Here is a 17,677-nt window from a genome sequence, read left to right on the forward strand (position 1 = left end):
TGGCCGCTCACTGCGGCTGCTGGCCGCTCACTCTGGCTGCTGGCTACACACGGTAGCCCATGGCACTACGCCGTCGCCCGCGACTCACAGCAGCTCAGCTCCAGGTGGAGCTGTTGTTCAGCATCTCAGCCATGGAGGGCAGTGTCACTGGCCCTCATATGTGGGATCCGAACCAGGGCCCTTTGGCGTCCCAAGCCAGTTCTTAACCATCGCACCACTCGGCCGGCCCCGGGTGATTTCTTCTTTATATTTTTATGTATTTGAAAAATTTTCTGCAGTTAGCGTTTTTATAATTAGTAGAAATTAATATGGTAAAATATTTCTTGAGCCTAAAATACATTAGGTATGATTTTCAGAACTGAATAAACAATATAGGGACACCTGATTAAATGTGATGACATAGATAACATGCATTTATCTCTGTTTAATAATATAGGGAAAGGTAAGCTTAAAACAATTTCTGTCAATATTAACACATTTATTAAAATAAACATTTAACAGAATGAACTCAGTGCCAGGCATTCAGTATGCTAGGGGATACAAGTATGGTACTGAAAGGAACAAAAAGCTTGCTGTCATTCTAGAAAGTTTTCCATGGTCTTCTCTGCTATGCTAATTAACTAGGTTCCATTCTGTCATTGTACTTACCATGACATAATGAAATTATCAGTTCATTTATCTATTTCTCCTAATAGATTATGAGTTCCTTGAGGATAGGGGCCATGTCTTTTTCATTTGTGTATCTGTAGTACCTAGCAATTGAATTAGCTCTGCTTGGTGTGTCAGAAGTGGTGATGCTCGAGGTGGATTATGAAAAAGGAGTGCCTGTGATAAACCACTTTTAGTTTAGTTTACTGTTAATGAAATCCTTCATTCCCTTATAATGATGGATATATGAGGAGTCCCTGTGCTGCAACAATTGTTATTAATAATTCAGGATGTTTTTATTTTGCCCTTTTCAGATGTGACCTCAGTCTTAGAATATAGCACTGAGTTGGTCAGTAAAATGAATTTAACTTTCCACTTATCTTTTAAAGATAAAAATTTGGCCATAAAGTGATTGAACTCTAGGTAAGGGTCAAAGGGAAAGTTTAATTTACAGGGATGAGGGTGAGGGATGATAGTGAATGTTTATTTAAAAAGTATATTGGGGCCGGCCGAGTGGCTCAGTTGGTTAAGAGCTCGCTCAAGAGTTTGAGCTCTGAGCAACAGCGGTTCGAGTCCCGCCCGAGCTGAGCATCCGCTAGGTAGCAGGATGGCTCAGCTAAAAAAAAAAAAAAAAAAAGGTATCTTAACACATTGAATCAGGTGTTATGTGCTTCCTTAAGTTAGATATACATATAATTAAATCAGAATGTTGTTGCTTTCACTTCACAGTGAGCTGGAACAAAATTTAGAATATGCAAGCCCATGAAGGTCTTTAAAAAGTATAGCAAAAAGCAATTTAGATCAAACATACACTTTGCAGCCTCACATTATTCACAGATTATCTCTCCCCAGTGTTCAAGCATAAGTCAATCCATTCTTTAGTGTCACAGTATAATTTTATAACAATGATATTGGCCAGTGATTTTCAACCAGGGGCAGCCTTACCACTGCCAGAGGACATTTGTCAATGTCTGGGGACAATTTTGATTGTAAGGACTTGGTGGTAGTGGTAAGGTGCTACTAGCATCTAGTGGGCTGAGGCTAAGGGTGTTGATAACATCTACCAATGCACAGGACAGTGGCTCCCTCCCACCTCCCCCCAGACATACAACAATGAATTATATCTGGCCCCAAATGTCAGTAGTGCTGATGTTGGGAAATCCTGCCTAGACAATGGTCAAGTTCCCAGGCCACTCTAAAAATCTTTATTTACTCAAAACAGTGTTTATAACCCATAACTGAAGCTTAATGCTAACAGTACCATTTCATTTGTCACTGAAAATTACATTGTCTCCATAGAAAAGTTCTTTTAAAGTTTCAACGTGAGATACTTGAGAAGATTGCTTTCCTTGCTGGAAGTAAAGGCAGATACTTCCATGGTATAGTGGAGACTCAAGATTTCAATGCCTCCATCTATTTTTCTTAGCTTTTTATATGTGTGACTCTTGAGAGTCTATAGGGTGGGGACTGCCTGTCATTCAGTATTATGTTTAGAAGGTAAATATTTTTATGCCTTTAAAACTTGAAAATGTTTAATCAACGTATCAATTTATTCAACAAATATTCATTTAGAAATAAGTATTACTATAATAAGTATTCAGATTTTTTAGTACTCTATAACTGATTTACTTTGATTTTTCTTACTAGGGTCAGGAGCAGGTCTGGGGAAGATAATCCAGAGATTTCCACAGAAGGACTGGGATGACACACCTTTTCCACAGGGAATTGAATTAGTAAGTTGTTGCATTATTGTACTTTTATAATACTTTTTATGTTACATTTATGGTTATAGTTATGTTATAGTGACTGTTAAGTAATTTGGTGACTTAACTGTAACATGTTGCTAGAAATAATCCCTCCCTCCCAAGTACAGTAACCATTGAATACATTGATTCTGGAGTGCCTGTTTTGCTATTCTTTTTTTCCATTTGAACTTCTCTCTAATATTAAAGATGAAATTGATGATCTTTATGTACTTGGGAAGCTGAAGAGTTCCTGTTTCTTTAGCCCAGTGGTTTTAGTGATAGTATGTCACAACATTTATTAAATTTTTTTCTGAAAAATTTCAGAATACTGTTTTGGTGAAAACCAAACACAAACAGACAAAAAACAAAAGGTTGGTTTAATGGTAGCTAGTTGTGTTGAGTTGGTCTTGAAATCAGAAATCAAGTTCTTTTCTTTTTAGCTACAGGATCTTTAGGTTGCTTTATAATAGTGCAATTCAGCTGCTTTATTTTTGTGAGTGATTTTATAGGAATTTACTGGTTGAGCATAATTTGTAATGGTTAGGATATTCTATCTGCTGGTCCAGTGTGGTAAAATGAGGGACTGGAAAGATGATCACTAACGTAGTTTGTAATATGACTCTAAAGTTTGGTTCTCGAACATACTGCAGCGTGTGTGTATGTGTGTATGTGTGTGTGTGTGTGTGTGTGTGTGTGTGTATGTGTATTGTCTGTGTGTATACACACACACACACACATATGGGAAGTATTCTTCAAAGCATTTCTTGTTGAGAGAACATTTGGTATGATATGGTAGTGAAGAGCATAGGCTCTGGCGGAGACTGCTTGTGTAAAAGTCCCAGCTGTATGGCTTGACCTTTGACAAGTTACTTAACTTCTTTGAGCAGCAGAATCCTCATCTATAAAATGAGGATAATGACAATACTAATCTCATAGGGTTTTTTAAAGATAAAATGGGTTAAAAATACACATAAAATGCTTAGAACAAGGTCTTCATAAAGTTAAATGAGGTAGCTGGTTGTTGTTGATGATGATTACAATTACAATGATTACTGTTGTCATTGTTGCTGTTTGTTTGACATCTTTCAGCATCTGCCCAAGAGGAAGGATTGTTATTCTCTTGTTAGCATGAATCAGAAATACCCATTAAGAGTAAAACTGATGTTGAAAATTGTGAATTTTCTCATTCTAGCTAATGACTGTCCATTTCAGCTTCACTGAGGATAAAAGATACATTGCCGAATTCCTAATTTTGATTGTTTTAACCTAGCTGTGTAAAAAAGGCTGTGCGTTCTTTATACCCACAGAGAGGGTAAATCTTGAATTTTGGTATTAAATAAAAATGGGGAAAGAATGAGGACCCAAGGAAAAGTAACTTTTTTCAGAGCCTTTTGAATTCCTTCCTTTTCTCCCCCACATGCCTACAAATACAGTGTGAATAACTAGGTATTTATTTGCAGTATTAAAGCTTTTAAACTCTGTTTAAGCATCCTTTTAGTGATGACTGAAAGGGAAATTTCTGTCACTGGGGACCTTTTAGAACTTTCTGTGAGTTCCTACTTCCCTCACATCAAAGTATGTAGGGATGTGTGCTCCATCAAGTTGACAAAATGAACAGTGAACCACCTTATGAATTTTAAGAACAATTATTGGGGCTGTGACTGACAAGGGATAATTTTTGTGTTTTGAAAGCCAAGGGAATAGACACTGTGTTGCCTTTGATGTTTCTCCAGTATTGAAGGAGAGACACTTATTGATTATACTATTTAGAAATTTTTTTTCTTTGTATGACAAACAGTCCTGTGTTCAAGTGCTATCAGTGTCTCTGTAATAACAAGTAGAGTCATGTGCTGCTGATTAGTGAAACCGAGGTGCAAAAAGGTAGACAGAATTTGTCCTCACCTGGTAGTTTCCTAGATAACTTCCTTGGCTGATTCTTAGCAAAGCATTTCAAGATTTTTTGGGCTAGATTAAAAATATTTGATCTGCTAGATTATGTTGGAAATTTCTTTTTCTTTTTCTATAATTAGTAGCAATTCTGATCCTCTAATGTTTATTGTGCTATGTGTCAAGTACAAAATAAATTTGTTTATCTAACATCTATCAAAGTCCATTTAAAAACATAATAGAGGACCGGCCGAGTGGCGCATTGGTTAAGAGCTGGCTTGGGATGCCATAGGGCCCCGGTTTGGATCCCACATATGAGGGCCAGTGACACTGCCCTCCACAGCTAAGATGCTGAACAACAGCTCAACCTGGAGCTGGGTCATCGGCGATGGCGACGACTGCAGCCACTGCTGCAGTGGGTTGCCATGGGCTACCATGTGTAGCCAGCAGCCGCCGTGAGCGGCCGTCCAGAAGCCAGTGACTGATCTGCTTCGCCTGGGAAGAGCGCAATGATGGTGCCAACTTGGGCCAGTGAAGCAACGTCCTCCACAACTAGACTGAAGAACAAAAGGATAGCAACTTGTCTGTTCCCCTTCCCCCAATTCCCCAGTGCTGTTCCCATCCCCCAATTCCCCAATAAAAATCTTTAAAAAAAAAACAAAAACAAAAAAACCAAAAACATAATAGAATCATTCATTGCTAAATTTTCATTGTCTTTTTTTATTATTTATTGCTTTGTGCTATATACTTCATGTATTAGGGACATGTAACTGTTCTGCATATAAACAGCAGTAACTTGAATAACTGTGAAATACTATGTAATCTAGAGTAACTCCTATAACTTCAAGATCAGATATAGGACTAATAAAAACTTAGACTAACTGAAGGTGATCTGGCTCAGTCTCTAAGTGGTTTGTTGAGCCCAGGGTGGTATTGACCTTTATCTGATGATTTACAGGGAAAAAAACCTTAATCCCTTTCAAGGCAGTGGAACAACTTTTAGCTTATAACATTACTGTGAGTATCTAACAGTTGTATAAGATTGATAGATTATAATGAATTCACGTAGTTAGATGATTTATGGTAGTGTATCTAATTTACAGATAAGGAAACTGAGGATTAGGAAGTTTAAAAATTTCGCTAGGATCTAATAGCTAAGTTGCAGCAGAGCTAGGTTTCAAACCCAGGTCTTTTGACTTACTCTCAACCAAGATCTAAGAATATTCTGAGAGTAACACTTTAAGTTATGGATAGCATTTGTATTTTGGTGTAAATGCAGGATCTGAAAACAGGGTTCTATAATTTGGAAGAAGCGAGGGTTAGAAATGTTAAAAGAATGCTGTGTTATTGGATAGAAACCAGCTTCATTTATTTACTTTATCTGAGGATAAATCTGGGTTCAGAGCATGATATTATATTGAAATTATGTTCTATTCCCACCTCTCTTCTCCAGACTACATATATTTGATATATTTGAATTCCAAATGAAAGATAATTGTGTTCAGTCTAAAGACTGAACTTTTTGACTTTATGGGGAAAGATTATAGGCATTCATTCACTAATAAGTAAAATTCCAAATTTAATTTAGAGGATACTGAATTTATCCTTTCCATTCTTATGTAAAGAAATTGTCTTTTTTTTCTTCTATTGAGAAATGCTGAACTTTAATTTGGATGGAATTTAAAAATAAAAATATGAAAATAAGCTAAACCAAACATAATGACTACTTTTCCAATTCTGGGATATTTTTATCTTTTTCTTGTGTTTTTTAGGCATACAAGGAAACCACAGACAGTCATATAAATAAAGTTTCAGTTAATTTTAGTGACAATATTTCAAAGAAAATTTAAGAATTGTTTTGCAGAGGCATTCTATGGCTAACAATCTATTTTGGACTATGGGCACGAATGTTTTCATTGGCTAGGTTTTGGACATCAGCAAAATAGTATTGTTTTGGCACTGGCTCTTTTTAAAGATGCCTTGTCTCAGAAGTGAATTTTTTTATGTTGTAATTCAGGAACATGTGCCATATCTTTACTAGGGAATGTCTGTACTGGGACGTTTGTAGATATATCTAATTTTTTTTAGAAGACTGAAGTACTGTGCTAAAAAGATGTTGTGGCTTGAGTAAAAGAGGAATAAGCTTTTAGTTAGAATTTCTACATTTGAGGTTCTTAAGAAATTAGTTCAGTTATTTAAATTATAGACCAGTGATTTAACTCCCTTCAACATGAACCCAGTTTTCTGTAATTATAAGTATAGATTGGGGAGAAGAGGGGAAAAAAATCTTGTATTTAACATTCTGCAGTTGTAACATTGGAGAAGTAGCCTTAGTATAGGATGCTATTTGTGGGCAGAGAAGTAAGTATAAGTACCATGTGACTCTTTAATTCTTTAAGTTGTTTAGAATGCATTGACCACAACAAATGAGTAAGCAGTCATCTGTCTGACCTAGACATACATGCTGTTAGGTCAGGAAACTGAGTGCAGAAGGATGAAAGAGACTTTCCTCCCCTCTTTGTCAAGGAATATGCATGAAAGGAGGATGAGAAAGGTAGTGAACATATTGAATGACAGAAGCAGGGTTTACAAAGATTTTAAAAGGCTGGAGCTATAGGCCCTTTATCTAAGAAGATGAAATATAATAGGTAAAAATGTTGATTCTTGCATGGGAGTATAATAAGCCAGCTGTGTAATTATTTAGAATAAAGATAGGCAGGATAATTTGCCAGCCAGAGAGATTTGAGAAATACAAGAAGTAAGCTAAAATAAAAAATGTAATTATAGAGGATACTTAGGTAGCATCTCAACGTTCTGTGCTGAGGTAGGTGGGGTGCTTGGTGATTAAGTTGTTGTCAAGGACGTGGGGAAGGACGTGATTTTGTGGAGAGTTGAGGCTGAAACATGGCTTTAGATCATCCTAAGGACTACAAAAAGGACTTTTTAAGTTATGTTCACAACAAAGCAAGGGGCTATAAATGGGGTTTAAGCTGGAAAGTGGTGGTTTGAGCTCACATTTTTGTTTCCTTCTCCCAGACAATTGTCTCTTTGAAGTAATAAAACCACGTGGCATGCTGGAACCTGAGGGAGTGAGGATGCATCTGAAATAGTAGATTCTCTCAACATCCCTGAGGTGGAGGGTAGTTCAGTCTTGTTATTCTTCTCACATTCTTCCATGCTCACTAAAATGGTTTGTTATCGTATATTAGACTTCCAGTTACTTAAAATTCTGCTGATTTTACTAACACATTGATAGCCTCAGTTATGCTAGAGAATCTTTCACTTACCCAGCCTTCATGGTCTGCTACTTTAGGACTGCTCTCAGAACCATTTGAGACATGGTTTTCATGCCATCCTGCAGTTTGGCTTTACCTGGTGCTTTGAGGCCATAGACAATTTCTTGAGGAAAATGTAGACCTACACAGGCCTAACCTATTACAAAGTCAAGTTTGCTAGTAGCCTGGCCCTTGCCAAGCCACGTGGAATATTGCTACTTATCTCCATGTCTTATATCACCGATATGGGTTATTCTATACTTCTTAACCTCCAGTTCCTTTTTTTTTACTCTTCTGTTTCGATTGATCCCGAGTATCCTTAATATTAGCTAAAAAAAGCTTTCTTTGACTTTATCTCTGTGAGCTATTATCCTATTTCTTCTTTATTATAAAATGTTTCAAATGATCCTTCTTTATTTGCTGTCTCCATTTCTCTAAGAGACTAGTGTGGTACAGTGGAAGGAATGTGGGATCTAGAATTTTAAGACCTTGAGCAAAGTTAATTTACCCTTTTTGATATTATCACTTTCCCTACTGGGAAAACCCACCCTTACTATCCTCCATGCTTTCTCTTACTACTCTGTCAACTGAAATGTTGATGCCCATCATGACTCTGTGGACCACACTGTGAAGATGACAAAACCCACTCCCATCTACCCCACTGGTCCTAATTAGACTTTATGGAAATAAAAAGAAAAAAACTTCTATCATGTTAGCCACTAAGATTTCAAGGTTTATCTATCATAACAACTAGTATTATAATAGCAAAACCAGCTCAAACTGGTCTCATCCTGTTTCTATAATAACAAGATGAGTTGCTTTTCAGAGACAACAGACCAGAACCGCAGGTCATGCGGTAGGCCTGGGAGGCTGTATACCTCACTTCTCTCCTGTTCCATTAATCACAAGTCAGTCATACAGCCACAGTTAACTGTAATGGGAGTTGAGCAAATAAAGCCCAGGAGTGTGCCTAGGAGAAAAATGAAACAGATTTAGTAACCAACCAACTTTTCTCTGCCATGGTATTCTTGCTGAATTCAAAGATCTTTTCCCTTATCTTTATTTTTTGCCATCCACTAATTCAGGCCTTGTGGTATTCTCAAAAATAAATAATAGATATTATCTCACTTAGTTGCTGGCACAAAGCTCCTGAAACCTTTGGAATTTACTGTGTTCTGTATGCTAATGAGACTGCTTATGGAGTTAGGGGACTCTAGATAGATTCAGGTTGGGGGCTGATATGACAGAGGAACCAACCATGTGATTAGAGGGTTGGAAATTTCAGCCCCACTGTGTCAGGGAGAGAGACTGGAGATTGAGTTCAGTCACTAATGGCCAATGACTAACTCAATCATGCCTACTTAATGCAATTTTATTAAAACCCCCTGAATAAAGGGATTTGGAGACTTTCTAAGTTGGTGAACATTGACATGCTGGGAAGGTAGCGTGCTTGGTGAAGGCAGGGAGGCTCTGCGCCGCCCCCTCCCTCCTTACCCTGCCTCATACATCTCTTCAGTTTGGCTGTTCCCTAGTTGTATCCTTCATAAGAAATGCTAAATGTACCATATTTCTCCATGTATAAGACGCACCCTTTTCCAAAAAATTTGGGGTCTAAAAACTGGGTGCGTCTTATACAGTGGTTGTAGATTTTTTTTTACTTGCATTTCCCGCTTTTTCGCGCTTGTTGTTTTTGTGCTCGTTGTTTCGCACTTGTTACCGGTATATTAGGTTACGTTCTGCCCAGAAATGGCTCAGAAAAGATTTTCCTACAGTGCTGAATTCAAGTTAAAAGTGATCCAGTTTGCAAAAGTGAATGGAAATCATGCTGCTGAACGTAAGTTTGGTCCTCCTCCAACTGAGAAAACAATCCGAGACTGGCTACAGGAAGAAGAAACCCTACTGAAACCGCCACGGCAGAAGGCCATGAGAGGAAATATATGAAGACAGTGATTCGTCTTCAGACACAGATGAGGACAAGCTAATGGTTGGGAGTTTTGACAGTGATGAGGAGTTGTATGAATTTTATGATGAATAAAACTTGAGTTCAATAACTTTATGTAATACATTTTTTTTTCAAATTTTGGGCCCCAAAATGAAGGTGCGTCTTATACATGGGAGTGTCTTACACATGGAGGAAATACGGTAAATACAGTGTTTTCCTGAGTTCCGTGAGTTGTTCTAGTAAATTAAACCCGAGGGGTGCAGTTGTGTGAACCCTTGACTTTGTAGTCTGCAGGCAGAAATGTAGCTAGCCTGGATGCACCCCGTTTGCAGCTGGCATCTGAAGTGAGGGTAGTCTTGTGGGGCTGACTCCTGAGCCCTTGACCTGTGGAGTTTGTGCTAATTCGGGGTAGTTAGTGGCAGAATTGAATTACATTGTTGGGTACCTAGATGGTACTATTGGAAACAACTCACCCATTTGGTGTCAGAGAAAAGACAACACAGTCATCATCATCCTGGTTTTCTCTTTCAGGTTCAGTTACTTCGTTTTCCATTTTTTATTCTTTTTGTGGCCCCCTTACTACAGACTTTCTATAGGATTCAGTTTTCTCTTTTTGTTGTTTTGTTTTCTCTGGAAAGTGGTCGTATCACTATTCTGTCAGTGTTTTGTACTTTAATCTTAGTCATGCCTTCGATGATCCTTTTCTGCAATTTCTGTACTCTAATTGTATTGCCTACATATCTCAGATGGAGCTAGTCCATATTTTGGTATATTTTCATCAACATTTTCAAGTGTACATTTCATTAGTGTTAAGTACACTGACATTGCTCTGTAAACAATATCCAGAACTCTTTCATCTTGCAAAAGTGAAACTCGATGCCCAGTAAACAATTCTGGCCAAACACTAGGGACCTATACATTTGAGTATTGTCTGTATCTTTGAATTGGACTATTCTAGGTGCTTCATGCAGTGTTGGTCTTTTAGTGACTGGCTTATTTCACTTCGCATAGTGTCCTAATATGGGGTGAGTTCTGGTAACAAATAGCTGGAAAGGTTTAATTGAAGGTAATTCTTTTTTTTTTTTAAGATTTTATTGGGGAATCGGGGGAAGGGGAACAGACAAGTTGCTGTTGTTTTGTTCTTCAGTCTAGTTGTGGAGGATATTACTTCACTGGCCCAAGTTGGTATTATCATTGCGCTCTTCCTGGCTGAGGCAGATCGGTCACCAGTCTCTGGACGGCCGCTCACGGCGGCTCTTGGCAGCTCACACCGGCTGCCAGCCACACATGGTAGCTTATGGCAGCCCACTGCAGCAGGGGTTGCAGCCTACACCGTTGCTGGCGACTCACGGCAGCCCAGCTCCAGGTCGAGCTGTTGTTCACCATCTTAGCTGTAGAGGGCAGTGTCACTGGCCCCCATGTGGGAATCCAAACCGGGGCCCTGCTGCTCAGAGCTGGTGTCCCAAGCCAGCTCTTAACCAACACGCCACTCGGCTGACCCTGAAGGTAATTCTTGCCTAATTTCACTTCTGGCAGTTTTTCCTATAGCTAAACTAACACTAGCATAAATATATATTATTCAAACATGAATGCTTTTGAGCGTTCTGGTAGTGAATTGGGAAACATTCATATAAGTTGAGACTATTCCTGAACAAACTGATTTGTATGGTTACTTGTACATATGCATGTAAGGTTACTCACGGCACAATATTGGAAACTACCAAAATGTCCATCAGTAGGAGACTGAATTAGTGGTACCACAATCATTCATCAGAATATAATGCAACTGTTAAAAAGTATCAGATAGAAGATGTACAAATGGCTAACAAGCACATGAAAAGATGCTAACATTACTAATCATCAGGGAAATGCAAATCAAAACCACAGTGAGCTATCACCTCACACCTGTTATGGTGGCTACTATTTAAAAAACAACAACAACAACAACAACAAACAAAAAACAAAAGCAAAAAAACCAAAAAATAATAAATGTTGGTAAGGATGTGGAAAAATTACTGTCGTTGTACACTGTTGGTGGAAATGTAAAATTGTGCAGCAGCTATGGAAAATTGTATGACAGTTCCTTAAGAAATTGAAAATATAATTACTGTATGATCAGCAATTTCACTTCTGGGTATATACCCAAGAGAAATGAAAGCAGGAACTTGAACAGATATTTGTACACACGTCCATAGTGGCATTCATCACAATAACCAGTAGGTGGATGCAACCCAAATAGCCACTGACATGACTGGATAAACAAAATGTGGTTTATACACACAATATTATTCAGCCTTAAAAAGGAAGAAAATTCTGATATACGAGTATGCTACAACATGGATGATACCTTGAGGACATTATGCCAGTCACTAAAAGACAAATACTGCATGATTCCATTTCCATGAAGTACCTAGAATAGTCCAATACCAAAGGTACAGATAGTAGTCAAATGTGTAGGCTCCTAGTATTTGACCAGAGTTGTTTACTGGGTATCGAGTTTCACTTTTGCAAGATGAAAGAGTTCTGGAAAACAATGTCAATGTACTTAGCACTACTGAAATGTACACTTGAAAATAGTGAAGATGATAAATTTTGCCATATATACTATATTTTAATACTAAATTTCTTTTTAGAAAAGTATGAGATAGAGCTTTATGCAGTGACATGAATAAATGAGTAAAAGACCTATTGTATAGCAAATAGCCAACACAATTTGGAGAAGAAAGAACAAAGTTGGAAGACTTACACTACCTGGTTTCAAGACATGCTGTAAAGCTCACTATACCACTGTGGTGTTAGCTTAAGGATAGACATGTGGATCCATGCAACAGTCTGGAAACAAACCCACACATATATGGTAAATTATTTTCAGTTGAGTTGCCAAGGTAATTCAATTGTGGAAAAGATAGGGTTTTCAACAAATGATGCTGGAACAACTGAGTATCCATTTGGAAAAACATTAGCCTTGACTTTACTTCACACCATACAGAAAAGTTAATCTGAAATGGATCCTAGACTAAATATGAAAGCTAAAACTATAAAGGTTTTAAAAGGAAACTTACAAGAACATCTTTGCGACTTTTATTTAAGCAAAGACTTTAGATAGAATGCCAAAAACATGACTAATAAAGGTTCTCCAGAGCACTTGAAAACCCTTGAAAAATAGTGTATCATCATGCAAAAAAGATGGTCAGATAGCAAGAAGCCCTATTTTGTTTCGTAGATGTCACTTGACTCCACAGAATCTCTGGATGCTACTTGAGCTATTTGCTTTTTGCTATTTACCTTTAGCAAGAAGGAGACACTGGAAGAATTGAGGGGACAGGGGTGCTAGCAGCAGTTCCCCTAGGAACTTAGATGGTTGTCTTGGGTGTTACCTCTTTTGCTGCACCAGGTTTTCCTCTTCAAGCCAGAACTTTGGGTATATTCAAATCTGTGGAATGACTTTGACAATAGAACTTTTTTGTCAAGGTTTTAATTGCTATAGATGGTAGCCAACTTTAGATATAAAAACATTATTATATGTGAAAGACTTTGTGATATGGAGGAAAAAATACTGAACACTGGGATTTTATTTGTCTGTAGCAGTATATATACACCTATATATAGGTATATAATTTGATTATAAAAGGCAACAGCTATTTAGAGCAAACATTAGCCTGGGTTATATAATCTATTTTCAAAGGTATATAAGGAATGGTATTTTGATATTATCCATTTCCTCCCTTCCCCCCAGTTTTTGGTCTTATCAACGTCTTTGGTTATCCAGACATCCTATTTACTGCATGAAATATGCTCACATCTTTTTGCTTGAGTTTTTATTGTGCTTTGAGTATTCATGTAAAACTTCCACAGTTATGAATATTACTGTGTATAGTCATCTCCTTGTAACTTATACATGTGTCAGTTTTCAAAAGTGAAGTATTTGGTGGCCTCTAGTGGTACTTATGTGTGTATTAAAAAGTCACTAATATCACCAATATACAAAATTTTAGGGGGAGAATGTTACTCAGGTGACAAAACACAAATATGTGTAGTTGTTGAAGAAAAGCTTTTTAATGTTTAAGAATTAAAAGTTTACTAATCAGTTATAAATTTTTCAGTGATGTGACTTTGTCACTATTTTAGCGAATTTTATCATCACTGGACTTTCCTTATTTTTAAGAAGTGCCTTGAAATTATATACATATGTCTTAATTGGAAGTATTTCTGTGTAGCTTGTACTTATGTCAGCAATAATTTTCTGTTGTGGCACACTGAAATGTGTATGTGAAGGGGGATGGTAGGAATGATTTCTGACATCTCCTTAAATATAATAAAAGATAAAAATAGGGTCAGTATTTCTTAAGTTAATCTTAAAGAGAATAAATCTTTAGTAAAATTATTTCTTTAAACTGCTAATTCTGACTAGCTTAAAGATACTTTAAGTTAGGCTAAAAATTATCCAGAATCTGAAATGTATGTGAAATTTAGATACATCATTTCAAAAGTTGGGAAAATTTGTGTAAATTAAAGATTTGGAAAGTTAAAGAGAAAACTGAGAGTTTTAGGTAAGTTAAATTTATTTTAAGTCCTAAAGTTCATCTCCATTCATGCTAAAAATTAGATATTGAAATCAAGAGATTCAATAACTTGCCCAAGGTCATAAAACAACTATTGGCAGAGATGATAATAAAACCCTGGTATTTGGCTCTCTGCTAAAGCTTTTCTAAAACTAAACTAAAATATTCAATTCTTTGTGTTAGATGGGTTTTTTTCCTGCTACTTTTAAAAATAATTAAATTAACAGGGTAAGTCTTATGCTACTTAGGAAGGTTTAACTGGCATTAGAAAGACACAAATAGAAAAGTGTTTTAACACTAAAATTAGAAGTGTCTAAGGAAGGATACAAATCTGTGATAATTAAGGAGTTGGCAGCTTTTATTTCTTCCAAAGCTGGACCATACAGTTAGCCCTCCGTATCCACAGGCTCTACATCCATGGGCTCTGTATCCATGGATTCTGCAGCCACGGATTCAACCAACCATGGATGGAAAATAGTCGATAAAAATGTTACATTGTTGCTGATGTGTACTAAGTAGTTAGGCCTATGAGAGTTATGTCTGTACTGAATATGTACATATAGGATTTACACTGTATTAGATATTACAAGTAATCCAGAGATGATCTAAAGTTAGAAGAGAGAATATGTGGATGTTGTATTGCAAATAATACGCCATTTTGTATAAGGGACTTGAGAATCTGAGAATTTTTGTATCCTTGGGGGGTCCTAGAACCAATCCCCTGAGGATACTGAGGGAAGACAGTATTTGTAATTATAAGAAACACCTATGGTATGTGTGAACTCAGGAATAACTTTGATTATGACAGCTATAGTGTTGTAATGAAAACCTTAGATTCTACTGTTGGGTTTATAACTGACTAAAAGATTTCATTAAGGGCAGTATTCAGTACTGTGTACTTTGGAAAGAGGAACAAACAGCTATAAAACTTACATGAGAAGTGCTATCAATTTGTGAATTAATTGTGGTTTCCATCGTTTAAGGGTAACTGGGCTCTTTCTCCAGGCAGTGACTACTTTTCCTGAGACTTCTGAGTATTGATAAACAAGATGAGGTAGAATCCAGGATTCTGGTTTTAAATGCTGTACTTTCAGAGAGGCCAGAGAAATGGAAGAAGAGACGTGTTCTGAGTTGAAAAGAGGCACAGGAAGGCTCTCTGTTCATAAATAATATTTTCCACTCATTCCATCAACTTTTAAACTGAACGTGGCCTCTTTAAAATTTCTGAAAGATGCTTTTAAATTTTACATGAGTGCTGGCCAGGTGGGAGCTCTGAACAATAGGGTCACCGGTTTGATAGCCCCATGGGCCAGTGTGCTGCGCCCAAGCTGAGCTGCTGTTGAGCTGCCAATGGGTGGCTGGATGGCTCAGCTGGTGAGAGAGCATGTGCCCCTAACAAGAAGGTTACCTGTTCAACTTCTACATGGGATGGTGGGCTGTGCGCCCACCCTCCTCCCCCGCAACTGTTAGATTGAAAACAGCAGCTAGACTTGGAGCTGAGCTTGCGCCCTCCACAACTAAGACTGAAGGACAACAACTTGACTTGGAGCTGATGGGTCCTGGAAAAATACAATGTTCCACATCCCCAATTCCCCAATAAAATCTTAAAAAAGTAAATAAAAAAATTTTACATGAATATTTATTTACATTACTATTGTTCTACCTAGTTAATATCTGTAATTTTGTCTCACAGAACAGTGACAACTTTAAGCAGAATTATGTGATGCTATTATTAAAAGTGAAGAATTGTTTCCTAAACATGAAAAAGAGACAGAGGTAGAGTCCAGAAACTAATAACAATATACCCGGGGTATATATTTTTGGTATATGCCAAAAAAATGTATACACATGACTTGTATACATCTTTTGTTATCAGTAAAATTAAGTATTACAATTTTAATACAGTTTTTTTTCTTTCTTAAAATGTGTATGCATTTTTTTTGGCACCCTCTGTATATAGATCACAGATGTTTTTTTAAAAAAAGATTATTTAAAGAGCTGGCTTGTGAGTACTTAGGAAAAACACAAATTTTTTTTGTAGGTTACTCCTTTTTCCAGACTTTTGCTTTAAATTATAGCCATTTTGAAAATTTAGCAATGATTTAATGCCATTTAACAGCTATTTATTGAGTGTTTACTATGTGTCAAACACTGGGATGGGTGTTGAAGATTTAGGAGTGAACCAGATAAAATCCCTGTCTTAGAACTTAAATTTCTAGTGGAGAGAGACTGGCACTAACTGTAACGAGTAAATAAATTATATAGGACATGAGCAGTGATAAGTACTGTTAAAAAATAATACAGCAGTGACAGGAACAGTGGTGGCCTATTTGTAAACAAGCAGGGCAACCACTTATCTGTTGCTGCTTGACAAATAATCTGAAGACAGCAAATGGGTTCGCTTTTAGAATTTTGCTTATTTTTGATATTATTAAACAAATTGTAACTGTATGCTTTTAACCTTACCAAACTATTAAAGAAAATAATCTTTAATTTAAAGAGTGGTGGATATCACTTTCTTGGCTTAAAGTAGCCAAGAATTATTCAGATATGTGAATTGTGTATGACCGTGATTATAATTTTCTGCAATCAAATAGGTTACACATTTAATGTATAACCTATTTGTATATGATACAAGATTTTTTTAATTTTTATTTTATTTTTTAGTTTTTTTTAGCTGAGCCATCCTGCCACCTGTTGGCAGCTGTTGGCAACTCAGCTCGGTCTGGGAATCGAACCGGCGACCCTGTTGCTCAGAGCTCACACTCCTCCACACTCTTGAGTGAGCTCTTAACCAACTGAGCCACTTGGCCAGCCCCTTATGATACAAGATTTAAAAAAAAATATTTGTATTCCATACAAGGGCAAAGAACAGGGTAGAGATAATGTAGAGTCACATATTTGCAGTTTATCACTTAAAGCAAGTTAAGTGCAAGTATAAAAATTCAGTTTATTTTTAAATTAGTCCTGTAACTGAGGAATTGCTTAACTGATACAAGGACTTTTCAATTAGGGGTTTGTAAAGAAAAAATGATTTTATGTACTTTTGATATTAGGGACTTTTTCTCCTTAATTCTTTGTTGGTGTGTATAATATAGCATTTAAGGCTTTATTCTTTTAATACAACTCATAGACTTGGTCATTATTTTAAGATTGATATCATTGCCTAGTTTCTAAATATAGAAATATATAAATAAGGTTAATTTGTCCTTTAATATCAGTAATATTTAGTGATTCTCTTTCACTCTTTTTTCTTTTTCTTTTCCCTGTCCTTGACAAAGATTTGTATAAAAAAGACTGGTAGGTTATAATACAGCCTCTGGTTATTGTAGACATTTTTCTGAAGGTCTTTCTAGTAATAGAGTGTGATGCTCATTTAAAACCTTCACTGGGGTAGTGATGAAGATGTTATGGAATCTTAGGTTTTGGAAGGGGCCTTAAAGGTTTTCTGGTCAAGTTTTGATGATTAAATCAGCTCATATACAATACTTTTGCGAAGTGGTCATGTAACTTTAGCTTATATTAAATACGTCCAACGATTGATCCTTAAGTATTTTCCTACTGCCTGGTAGGTACTGGACAATGTGTTGGGTGCTGGGAATACATTGGTAAATAAGA

At 36.8% G+C, this 17,677-nt stretch overlaps 1 protein-coding gene across 4 annotated transcripts in view; it reads left to right on the forward strand.

Moving 5' to 3' along the window:
• Window positions 1-17,677, forward strand: part of SBF2 (SET binding factor 2) — a 429,728-nt gene that overhangs the window by 62,541 nt on the left and 349,510 nt on the right. For all 4 annotated transcript variants that reach the window (XM_019656204.1, XM_019656206.1, XM_019656207.1 and 1 more), the window contains exon 2: window positions 2,296-2,381. In XM_019656204.1, coding sequence (XP_019511749.1) covers window positions 2,296-2,381 — 86 coding nt within the window. The remainder of the gene's footprint in view (window positions 1-2,295; window positions 2,382-17,677) is intronic.

The sequence above is a fragment of the Hipposideros armiger genome, unplaced genomic scaffold (assembly GCF_001890085.2).
Source record: "Hipposideros armiger isolate ML-2016 unplaced genomic scaffold, ASM189008v1 scaffold_256, whole genome shotgun sequence".
NCBI classification, from domain to species: domain Eukaryota; kingdom Metazoa; phylum Chordata; class Mammalia; order Chiroptera; family Hipposideridae; genus Hipposideros; species Hipposideros armiger.